This window comes from Penaeus japonicus, unplaced genomic scaffold (assembly GCF_977035675.1).
Source record: "Penaeus japonicus unplaced genomic scaffold, GWHDUDI00000001_assembly GWHDUDI00000006, whole genome shotgun sequence".
Classification (NCBI taxonomy): domain Eukaryota; kingdom Metazoa; phylum Arthropoda; class Malacostraca; order Decapoda; family Penaeidae; genus Penaeus; species Penaeus japonicus.
The window spans coordinates 26,022,041-26,034,540 of NW_028234408.1; the positions used below are offsets into that span (position 1 = coordinate 26,022,041).

General features: G+C 36.3%; 3 protein-coding genes across 4 annotated transcripts in view; 1 reads left to right on the forward strand and 2 right to left on the reverse strand.

The window, feature by feature from the left end:
* mTTF (mitochondrial transcription termination factor) overlaps positions 1 to 971 on the forward strand; it is a 15,160-nt gene extending 14,189 nt beyond the window's left edge. Inside the window, exons 7-8 of the mRNA XM_086537838.1 lie at positions 109 to 312; positions 712 to 971. Of these exons, the coding sequence (XP_086393964.1) occupies positions 109 to 312; positions 712 to 883 (376 nt within the window). The 3' untranslated portion in view covers positions 884 to 971. The remainder of the gene's footprint in view (positions 1 to 108; positions 313 to 711) is intronic.
* Positions 972 to 2,862: 1,891 nt separating this feature from the next.
* Positions 2,863 to 11,793, reverse strand: ND-B15 (NADH dehydrogenase (ubiquinone) B15 subunit). The gene is made up of 4 exons (XM_086537839.1): positions 8,162 to 11,793; positions 6,738 to 7,017; positions 3,154 to 3,297; positions 2,863 to 3,012 (listed from the first exon to the last, which is right to left on the reverse strand). The coding sequence occupies exons 2-4, from the start codon at positions 6,864 to 6,866 to the stop codon at positions 2,944 to 2,946; spliced, it is 342 nt and encodes a 113-aa protein (XP_086393965.1). The 5' UTR covers positions 6,867 to 7,017; positions 8,162 to 11,793; the 3' UTR covers positions 2,863 to 2,943.
* Positions 11,063 to 12,500, reverse strand: part of LOC122264106 (gastric triacylglycerol lipase) — an 8,999-nt gene continuing 7,561 nt past the window's right edge. For both annotated transcript variants that reach the window (XM_043032815.2, XM_043032816.2), the window contains exon 11: positions 11,063 to 12,500. This exon is cut by the window's right edge and continues 1 nt beyond it. In XM_043032815.2, coding sequence (XP_042888749.2) covers positions 12,441 to 12,500 — 60 coding nt within the window. In that variant the 3' untranslated portion in view covers positions 11,063 to 12,440.

Consider the following 12,500-nt stretch of genomic DNA (forward strand, 5'->3'; position numbering starts at 1 on the left):
CACACACACACACACACACACACACACACACTCTCTCTCTCTCTCTCTCTCTCTCTCTCTCTCTATTTTAATTTTATGTAAAATATGCAACTTATTTTCTTCACCTAGAACATGTGAAAGATACCAGTCTCAAAAAGACCTGCTTGGAGAGAAGAGTGTAATTGAATACCTGGCAGAGCGTTTAGAATGTGAACCAGAATTTATTGTAAATTATGCGCATGGCAATCCTGGGTTAAAGCGTGCACATGTGTCCAAGTTGAAGAGCCAAATTGATCTTCTCTTTTCTGAGGGATTCACACCTAAACAGATTAGGTAAGTCATTTAATAAAGATGATGCTGTCACTCAGAGAAGAGCAAAGACGACCTCTTCTAACATTTTCTCTATTATGGCTATGTTTGACAAGTGATATCTAGGCATTAGCAGAGTTAATTTGTAAAGAAATTCATGTCATTGCAAGCAAATTATAATATTAATTTTTGGTTATATTACTCTCCCACAGGCAAATTGTATTTTTCTCTGATAATATTTGTCGTTTAATTGTTTTACACTTGCTACATTTCCTGGAGAAAAGGTCAGAAGGATAAGCCTTAAGCGGAGAGGGACTCCATATTTCCTAGATCTTATAGATTGTCCAAAATGCTGATTTAATGCATATTCCAAGTTAATGAATCAAGAATTTGTTGAAAATAATTTTTAAACTTTCATTTCAGGGCCTCCATGCGTATTCTACTGTATGCAGAAAAGAGAACAGCACAGAGAATAAAAAAATTGAAAGAGATCGGTTACTTCCCATCATCTGTTACTGTTCTTTACAAGACTCCAAAACAGTTTGAGACCTATTACCAGTCACTTCTTCAAAAATACAAAAGATCATTAAAATAATGTTGTAAATATTGTAAATCTTTTCAGAATAACATTATTTAAAATTTTTATTTTCTTCTATAAAGTTATTTTATCCATCCAAACAAAACTTTATACAATCTATAACCAAGGTGACATTAGATATTGGTTATAATGAACATACCTATCTTGTCAACACAATATACCTTTACTCATACAAGTCATAGTTCTTATACAATATATACAAGGAGACATAAAACTATCATAGAAGTTATATTGTATAGTACCTAGTGATTACTTCTCTCACTACCTTCAGCATTTACAGAGAGGTAGAACAGAAATTAAAAACACTTTTCGTATATTATATCTTCACTATTACTGTGTCAGTATTTTATTTTGAACTCTACCCCTTTTTTAGGAGTCTAGACAGGGCTACTTAACTATTAAAAGCAAAGGTTCAGTTAGACAAGTTGCAGTGTATGCAGAGGTCTGAATAAATATTTTATGAGAATAAAACCATCAGTCTGCATACAGGGTAGTGTACCCATGAGATTTTTATTGTTTTCATAATCACTTTGACTTACTGATAGTATAAAGATAATTTGTGGAGGGCCATCATAAGGTTATTCAATTACATATTCTCCAGAAGAATGGGATCCAGCTATAAAACTGAACACTGTGGGCAAGATTCAAACATGCTTGTTTGGAGGTCACCTCTCTCTTGCTGCAAGTGAAACTGATTAGTTATGAGGATTAACAAAATCCCTAATAGTTTCTATCATTAGGGGCATATTTTGTGCTAATAAAATGAATCATGGAAGGTCAACCATGAAGTCAAATCTCAAGAAAATGTGAAAAAAAGTAAAACAAATATGCATGGTCACATAAAGAAAGTTTTATTGGGAGGATGGTGAAGGGATTGCCACCATATACACCATCACACAAAATGTACATAAGTATATTGTATATATAGGTAAATAAGGGAAATATTTCTTAAGTTGAAAGGAAGGATTGGATTAGTACAAATAATGTGGTTCTTAAGTTTTAATTAGTAATTTATATTATTGGAAATGAAAGACCATAACTGTTTCCACTTTTTCAATATATATCACTTGACATCCAAACTTTTAAGAATATATTCTATATGAAGCTGCATGTGAGTTTAGGTTTAATTTGATAAATGTGTTCAACTAGTGATGAGAATAATTTAAATCTAACTACTTTGCAAACCATTATAAGTAAGTGGATATGAACATGATAACCAGGTCTAACCAATTTTGGCACAAATGAGTAAAAAAAAATTACAAGCATATCTTATCTAGGTTCACTTTAATAGTCCTGTCTCAAGAACATTTACAATTAGCTGGAACACTAAATCAACACTCTAGTTAATAAGGCAATCACTTATTAAGTTTGCAAAACATTTTTGCAGTAGTGTCTCAAGAGTCTTACAATCAGCTCTAACATGGAAAAACACTTTAATCCTTTGTTCAATAGTACAAACTCTTGCAAAGTCAGCAAACAACCACACCAATGAACACAAGGAGATGGATTTGTAGTAAAAGTACAGACATGAACAGTAGAAAGTGATACCATCAAATTCTGACATTGGAAGTGCTGCTAGAACCTGCAGAATATAAAGTCCCATTGCTCAAAGTGCATCTAGTAGACTTGAAAAAGGAGTTTGTCATCCTAATAGTAAATTGGTTTTCATATCTTTTGTACAAACTGAATTTGTATCATTTGAACTTGTTCTAATTGAGGACAGTCAAGGTACACTGTGAAGTATCCTTTTAACCTGTATATAGTAAAGAATTAACTGAATATTATATATTTATCTTTGAAAAATTCAGAGAAGACTGATATTCTAGATACATTCTATATTTCTTAGTTTTTAGATTGCTTTTCTATGTTACACATACACACTATAGTCGATGTCACATGGTCCAATGAAAGCTGATTTCTCTTATTTAACTTACTTTAAACAAAAGTATATATCATAAAGGATATTAATAAAAATAAACCTTTAAAATTATTTATTTATATACTCATATACAATCTATACATCATTATCAAAGATGAGCTGTCCCTTCATAACAATTTTAGGCGAACTTGAATTCACGGTCTGCATATGCCACTTGGCCAGTACGACACTGCTGCTCAAAGTTTTCCTGGTGGGGAAAATAAAGAGTTGGCAATAATTATATACAATTTAAACTAAAAAATAAAAATCTTTAAGGACATATAGAAATTAGCAGAAAAAGAAAATAAATAAATAAAAGAATAAACAGCTCATCAAGAGCAGTACTTACTCGACTAGTTTTCATCCACCAACCATATCCCAAGATAGGGATGGCAAGCATGGCTACTCCAAGCAATGATGAACGAGGAGTAGGCTTGAAGTGGTCGTAACGAGTAGCTCTCATTGACATGAAGCGCTGCACAGCTGGATCAAACTGGAAGACAATGTCAATAACAAAGGCGCATTAGGGAAACTAATATTAAGCACTATAAAAAAAGCTATTCTGTCATTGATTAAGATTATTTTTAAAATTTAATACTCATAACTTCTTGATTGCTGGGCTTAATTCATACACTTTTAAATATATTGTATAATTTTTGCCCTTTTATTTGTAATGCTTTGAAATCATGTTGGCATTATTATTATATACTTTAATTGCATTATTGAGCAATTATTGCTTTTACAACATTAGTTGGCTAGCTTTTGGAGTGAGGGATCCAGAATGGATATATTAGTAATTTCTACAAACAACTACTATTGCAATATAGTAAAATAAAACAAACATTTTTAGAATTACATTACTTCTACTGAATATAATAGATAACATGATTTCCCTTATATTAAATGCCATGCCCTCTTAAAGATAAACTTAAAGACCGTCACATAAATATGCAAGACATCAGTAACGTATAAGAAAAAAGTCGCAATTGGTGAAAATGACCCATTAAAGTGGAGGAGAGTGTGGTTGTACAACTTTTGTGTCCTTACTTAATTCTCCAAAGGCCAACAAACCTATCAACTATCAACTATATTCTGGCATCTTACTTCACAATATATTAACCCACACAGGACGGGTGGTACAGCATGTGTACCGCGCATTCAAAAGCCCAGTTGTCGGGCGGCACAGTATTGTGCCGGCCATTCAATTGATTTAGGCCTAATAATTCAAACGCCCCGGCATTTGGACATTCAAGGCTAGAATATCCCGTCGGGAATGGGTTAATAGAGAGTTCTAGTTCTACAAGCTAGCTCTATCTTGAATACATGTATTGGAGGTTTGAGGATTATGGAAAGTATCCCTAGTACCTTTAAGCATAATATAAAGAGAGAGAGAGAGAGAGAGAGAGAGAGAGAGAGAGAGAGAGAGAGAGAGAGAGAGAGAGAGAGAGAGAGAGAGAGAGAGAGAGAGAGAGAGAGAGAGAGAGAGAGAGAGAGAGAGAGAGAGAGAGAGAGAGAGAGAGAGAGAGAGAGAGAGAGAGAGAGAGAGAGAACAAAAACAGTGACCTGTGGTGTCTGGTTAATTTCACATCTAGTATAATATATCATGAGGGTTACATAACCACAGCTGTGAGCAGTAGAATCTACAATATATACAATCACTGGTGATATTTACATAGTTGAAATGATGATACAATAGAGTAAAAGTTCGTGGGTGGAGTGGGTGGGGAAGCAGTTCCCCACTCATAGGGGATCGCAAGGCATACAGCCACTTGCATCTTGCCAGTAACTCCTCAACTCCGAAAGATGGGATGATCACATCATGGCTTGGCAGGTCTTCCCCTGAATGGCATGTTTTGTCACAAGGCTTTCTAGTGACCATGCACATTGTGGCTGGGCGTTACATTAAACAACAAATACCCCACTGCATTAGGCCCACACTCCAAAATACCCAAGAAAAATCACCAGAAAAATAATCTCTGCCATTATTCATTGTGTATAGTAATTTCTGCTAATCCTAATTGGTAAATTTTCCAAATAATGCCACGTCACTAAATGCCACAAAAGTAGTATCGATGGATTCCTCTCAACCTCAACTATTCATATATAGTGGAAATAATGTGTGCTTCCACCCCTGGGCCCCACAATCTGGGTCCCGATAGTAGGGGAGGGCATGGAGTAGATCAGGGAAATTGCAGGGTAAAATATGAATTCCAGGCATATTTTGTATGCAAAATCTTCACCCAATTATCTACCTAGCTTTGAATAGTTTTGAGGTTAGCCCAAGCCAAGGGGGGGCTTTGTCCCCCCCCCCCTTTTTAAGGTACTTCATGCTACCTCGTGCTACTTTGGGGCATATTTCATATGCAAGAACTTAACCCAATTACCTACCTCTCTTTGCCTAGTTTTGAAGTCAGCCTTTGCTAAGAGTGGGCTTCGCCCCTCTGTGGACCTCCCCTATTCAGGGCACTTCATGATACTTATGATATGTTATTAGTTCTGTAGATGAAACTGATACAACCCACCACAAATAACCTTCACACTGACAGCAACTGAGTCTTCGTCTCATATGTTCCTCAGCATAGGAAACTATGACCGATAATGACGCAAGTAATGAATAGAGGGCACTCTATAATTATAATGTAAACAATGGGGAATATTGCACCATCTATCGAGAGGACATAACAGCGCAAGCAGGTAATTCATTGGGGGTTCCCAGTCCACAGCTTGTCGCTAGCCGTAACTAAGTAAACAGCCATGTTTGAATTTCAGGGCAAGGATGGTGTTTTTCGGGGTATTTTGCACAAGGTATGTTGCACGAAGTGCCCTAAAAAGGGGGGGTCCAGGGTGGAGCGAAGCCCCCCCCCCGGCTAGGGCTTAATTCAAAATTAGGTAGGTAATTGGGTTGAGATTTTGCAAGCGAAATATGCCCCGAAGTAGGACGAGGTAGCACGAGGTAGCACGAAGTGCCTTAACCCATTCCCGATGGGGCCATTTCGGCTTAAAAAGACTGAAATTCTGGGACTCTTGAACGCATAAGCCTAACGCGTCGGGATTCTCGGCTGCGCGCCCGGCTGGACAAAATTACGCGTCCCCGGCGTGTGGCCCAAAAACCACTAGACGTGATATTTAGTCACCCGTCGTTAACGGGTTAACCTATTAGCAGCGCATGGCATGATTTGCTGCAAAAGGCAGAGTCAGTCATAGACATGGATGGCACAGTGCCAGACAATGTAAACTAGCCATCCTACTGCACAAATATTTATTTAAAACCACGACCAGTGGGTTAAAAAAAGAGACCATGATTGTGGGGTCCAGGGGTGGAAGTGTGCATTGTCTCCACTAGAAATGAACAGCAGAGGTTGAGAGGAATCCATCAATACCACTTTTATGGTATTTCGAAATGCAGAGTTATTCAGAATATTTACCCCCTAATTTTCAGATCCATAGAGGGGCTGATGACCAATCAGATATGGCATCTTTCATGCCCTCCTCTCCTATTGGGGTTAACCTTGTGTGGATTGGGGGGATCTAGGTCTAATCATGGGTCATACTCACTATATACGAATACTTGAGGGCAAGAGTAGTTCATTGGTGCCACAATCAGAAAATTATGAATTTTGTCATGAACGAAAAATGTACTACCATTTTTCATTGTAGTGCCAAGTGGCAGAAACATTTCAGAGATAAAAAAAAATCTATATGAACATACATTCAAACAAAACCAAATCATTCGGCAAAGCCGGATAATAAAACAATGTTCATCCTCTGATTCTTAACAAAGCCACTATCCTCTCAGTAATATGACACAAAGGCACCGAAGAACTTTAAATTGACTTTTCTTTTTCCGTATAAACAAAGTTTGTTAAAATAATTCCCTGGCCGCAGTGGTTCCATCTTGCCAAAGAACTCCACGCAGAAATCGGCCGCACTTACCAGGACACCTCCTTCTCCTGAGCCATGGCGATGGGGATTTGTGACCTGCTTTTGGAATTCCTTTTTGATAGCTGCCCTAATGGAAGCTCTCTCCCGAATTGCCTCGACGTTCGACGACCCGCCCGCCATGTTGTGAACTCAGCTGATCGGGAGCACTCGAAGCCGTGAGCCGAGGGCTGGATAGGAGGAAGGGAGAGCGAGCGCGGCGCTGTGCGACCCGCCGGGCTGCCAGTGCCGCGGCCGAACAATAGATGGCGCTAGTGCCTCCCGTCCTCTGCCTCTGGAAACGGCAAAGGCATGGGACTACGTTGCTCATCTGGGAAATTTAGATCATCTAGCAGATTCATTCCTAAGAATTAAAGCTAAATATATATAGAAATTTATGATATTCACATTGCATATCATAACACCCAGTAAATATATTTTTAAAGTACAGCTCATCAGTTTGTTTCCTTTTGGCATATTCTGTGCTTTGCATTCTATCTTGGCAGCATTTGAAGTACCTAAATTCTAAACATTGTAGGTATCATACTACTATAGAACCACGCAAAACAAAAATTGATATAGCATCGTAAAGAAGACTACCTTTGCTGAAGAACTAAAACAATTACAGAATACAATAGTCTCTTATTTCCCATTCTCTTTTTTTATAGAATGACTCAATAGATGGCGTTGTCATTCAATTTGGCTATATGTTAATTTAGGCACCGGGGGGTACATTCTGCTCTTTTATATTCCGTATATGGTCTTCCGTATACTCAAAGACTTTAGTATATGCTATATAAAGTAACTCTTGCTGCTTGCATCCTTTTTTCAAAAGTAATCAAATGTAAAATATTAATTCCTTTGCAGATTCAAACTCTTAATATTGCATCCTTTCGTGCAACATGAATATAATAATACAGGTAAGAGGTAGTTGACGGATAGAATTTTCAGTCCCTACTTAAATGGATCAGGTATAAATAAGCCTTGAATACATGATGTCCGGGTGGAAAGGGGGGAGTTTGGAGTTTGCAACTGACCTCCAAAAATTGAATATTCCGGTCATACTGCAACCTCGTATATCTTTCTCTTTTAATTATAATGCAGAAGTCTCCTGGGACAGAGCAGGTGAAAATCCTGTTTATAGGCAAAACTTCCACAATCATACGCATCATTCATTCTTGTCTATATAAAAGTTAATCTGAATATGTCAAAACCTTTTTTTTCATAATTAGAGAAAAATGAAGATGGAACATTTTTCGCAAATTTCATTTTGAAACAAAAAATCAAAACTGGAGAAAGCAAATTTAGACTACTTTAATCTAGCCCTATCAAAATTATCTTAGCAAAAACATTGTTTGAAATCTTCACAAGATACAACTCTAGATTGCCAGAAAACTCCCCTGGCATTTGCTTGTCCCTCACCACTCTGAACAACTCACTTTTCTTGGGTTGGAGCAGTGTGGCGTCCCTGACCTGTTTGCTTGTCCTTTTCTGAGATGTCTAGTCTGGCTGCATATTTATTTACTTGCTCTGACTTCGTGAAGGGTCCAGAGCACTTCTTGGGCTTGTCCAGATCATTTATCTTCCTTTCTACAGCTTCCGCTGCTTGTTCCTCCATTCTTTCACTAGCATGTTGATATTCTTACCAGCATTCATCAAAATGCCTGAAAAGGGTATCACTCGCAGTTTGGTGTTGCGTTGCCCCATCAGTGTTAACTCGTGGTTAATGGGTACCACACCTCTCTTGGAATCAAAACTGTTGACTTGTACCTGCTTAAGTATAGCCTGTTACTATTTACATGATAGGGTCCAAAACCCTCTGCCCAAAGAATCCAACTTGCTTTTATGACATTAAATGCAGGCCTCCAATAATTTTCAGCATTTCTTTGTCCCAGGTCGTGCACCTGTTAAACCTATCAATATCTGTAAACATGAAAGCGGGCCTGGTAAGGGTTAACAAGTCATAATGTTGAGACCGTCATGCAGATGCCTCATGATAAAGATTAGGTCTACATAATCAGGTGTGTCAGAGTAGGTCACTGACGGTAAGGCTCCAAGAAATGAATACCACTGACAGCAGTGGCAGTCAGCGAGACAGACAAAAACTCCAACATTACAAGCCAATGTATTGGTGACAGTATCATACTTGGAAAGATAGAAAGAAAGAAAAAACTCGGCCTTGATGATGGAGCGACATCCTAAATGGTACACAAACGTGTTGAACCTTCCCCCTCAGGAAAATGTCAAACCCCCTACTCTTGTTCCACGACTTACGGTCGTAATCAGCAGACATGAACCTCACTATACAATCTACACAATCGATCACAATTAGTATAAAAAAGTAGTACAATGAAAAGTTCTTGTTAAATCATAGACGAAATTAAACTTCAATACACCGCGATTTTTCATGTAAACAGCATTGTAAAGCCATCTCATCATTCTATTTAGATTATACTTACATGTTTGAAATATCAATAATTTTTCTACTTGCCACCCTCTAGTATTTAAGCTAAGGGCGGGAAAATTATGATAGAGAAAGCTGATTTTATAGAAAGATGGACATAATGCATCGACGAGCCGTACTATGATGGTATTAATGAAAATTATATCATAGAGAGAGATTTGTGGAAAAGCTTGGTCACCGACGGAAATCTGCTTAGCATTACCTAATGGTGACTCGAGGTTAAGAACCACTGGTGTATTGTCCTATAACTTTTTTCCTTATTTTGAAAAAGCACATTTGGGTCACAACATAGCGATGATTTCTGTGACTTCTAGAGTTAATACACTTTTAATGACACCTATCTTTAACTAACACATTCTCTTTGCTTCAGAATGTCCTGACTTGACGGAATTGTTTTTATTATGATTCTCATCAATCTATAAGAGCACAGGTAAAAACTGCTAAATTCTAGAAACAAAGACATGGCAGGAATATTTTATTTTGGCTGCTTATTAGAATGTGTTTTTATCATTTCTAGGTTTGGGATCTCTACCTCGGTAATTAAAGTGGGACTTCCGGGGACGCTACAACCTACAAGCCCTTGCAACCTGTTTTCACATACGTCCGTAGTCGCTCTGCTTTTCTAATAAACTATATTAGACAGTTCTTATATTCTTTATGCTTGCAAGTGACGGACACCTCGAATCACGTGTATAAAATGCATAAAAATCAAATAGAAATATATTTGCCTGCAGGGTGCCGAATATATTCCTCAGTTCTTCTAAATCAGCGTTTCCCTGAAATAAATTCCAGGGGGTGCTGGGAAGCGATGCATACGTGTCGGTTAAATATTATTTCTTGGCAACATCAGCAACGACAAAAATCACATTGATGTATGCATGATTGATTACCCAGCTACTGTATACTTGACTTGTCCATTTTAATTCCTTTTTCTAGGGTCCTCTTTTTAAATGTTCTTCTCATCAAAAATATTGTCAGTTGCTTTTAGTTATACGGACTCATCAAAATATACGATCAAGCAGTGCACACCATTTTCCTTTATCTGCAAGTAATCATATATTAACCATAGTTAGGGGGTGCTGGACTGCTTGTCTAATTACAGGGGGCGCTAGGTTCGGGAAAGGTTGGGAAACGCTGTTCTCAATGAAATTGTACATCAGTTTGTACATGAGGATGAACCGGGATTCGGAAATTCAGTCGACATTCTTGTCTTGGTAATCCTTATTGATAAAGGAAAGTGTGTCTAAGATCATTGCTTTCGGGACTAATACATAAAGTTTGAAAATACTAACGGCTATCTAAATTTCCTCAACCTCAGAAGATACGACAGTTGGTACTGTTTGCTGTCGTTCAAACATTTCACAGCAGTGATTCTTGTTTCCACTTCCTTACCTCTACGCATACAAACATACACACACACACACACACACACACACACACACACACACACACACACACACACACACATATATATATATATATATATATGTATATATATATATGTATATATATATGTATATATATGTATATATATATGTATATGTATATGTATATATATGTATATATATATATATTAATATATTATATATATATATATTATATATATATGTATATATATATATATAAATATATATATATATATATATATATATATATATATATATATATATATATATATATATATATATATATATACATATATATATTACATATCTATACACATATATTAGTGGCCATTATTTCGCATCTATAAGATCCTTTTTGACATCGGCGAACATTTTTTGAAGTGGGGAAAAGCATATATATCGTATATGAATAAGATAAGAAAACATAATACATGGCAAATAATGATAATAATGATAATGATAATCCGGTCATCATTCATTCATTTTTAATATATATCTGGAAATGAATCGAAAAAAAATCACTACATCCACTTTTTCAACTGTTATGGTAATCAGAGAAACTTCAGGATTGACGAACTTCAGACAACAAATTGCATGATGTTCACTTCATGAGTTGCTACCAATTAATTCAAATGCATTTACCTCATATCAACAGCTATGTGAATAAATCTTTCATCCAATATATCTACAACATAAAGGGTATACAAAACAACTGTCTAAAATTACCTGTTCACTGAAACCGAAACTTTCGAGTATTCAGGTATGCAAAGTATTGGACAATGATATGATTGCTTTTGAATTTGTATCTAGTAATTATCAGTGGGATTTTTAGAAAAAAAAAACTGATTCAATACCTAATCTACACAAGTTTTCCTCGAAACTGTAATAAAGATTTTTTGAATGAACACATATACACAACATAAAACTGCTTTACGGTTGATGTTCCTCAAAAATAGATTGTAATCTGATTGATTATGTACTAATAGCTTTATGATATGGGTTTAGTAAGGATATGTTTCAAGATACTCAAAGATGGCAAAGAATTACAGTGTTTGCTTTTGCAGAAATAAGTCAAAGAACAGAAAATTAATGAAAAGTAAAAAAAAAGAGAAAGTAGACACAAACCCGTTAAGAAATAATAGGACATTCATTTCCAACACAAGCTCTCTCCCAGGGTACTGCTAGACACACTTCAACAATCCTTAGAGAACATTGCTTATATCTATAACAGAAACACAATACACTGTACATACAAAAAGGAAAGAAGAAATTCTCGGAAGAAGGTAAGAATGGTTCATCTGGAGACAGAGTGTAGTGTAGGTGAGAACACGCTGTAATGATCATGTGATTTCACCATACTTGTAAACATAATGACATTCTTTTTGTCTACATGAAGGATTACTTACAAATCTAGTTAAAACGATCCTGTCAGTCCAGTTAAAGGGTATTTTGCAGAAAATATTTTTGTTTTTAACATCTGGCTACTCGCATCAGATAGTTGTTCTGCTTTGTGATGTATATTTTGTAGACTTTTTTTTATCATGTACGGTAATATTTCCATTTTGAAGATATAAGCACATATAATGAGCTTCATTAGCAATGGTCATTGTATGAATATTTTATTGACAAACAACGATATAAAGTTACATTCTTGAGGTTCAAGGTTAGATTCGGTAATATGAAGAAAAGCCTAGTGCACTAATGATGTAAGTTGTCAAAGTTGTAAAAAAAAATATACAAAACATATTTGTTATCTCAAATGTTCATACGGCTGGAAAGGCACTGGTAAAATAAAGTTCTGAGAAGTATTACAGAGATACAGTTTGAACTTCAATATCAGGACAGTCCTCAGTGGGCGGCCAGGATCCTCAGTACATCCTTGTACACTAATTCATCAGCATCTTTTGC

Coding starts and splice junctions, on each gene's coding strand:
- ND-B15 (XM_086537839.1), bottom strand. CDS start 6,866: ATGGCGGGCGGGTCGTCGAACGTCGAGGCAATTCGGGAGAGAGCTTCC. Junction 3,298..6,737: donor CAGGAGAAGGAGGTGTCCTG/GTAAGTGCGGCC, acceptor ATTGTCTTCCAG/TTTGATCCAGCTGTGCAGCG. Junction 3,013..3,153: donor GGTGGATGAAAACTAGTCGA/GTAAGTACTGCT, acceptor TTTCCCCACCAG/GAAAACTTTGAGCAGCAGTG.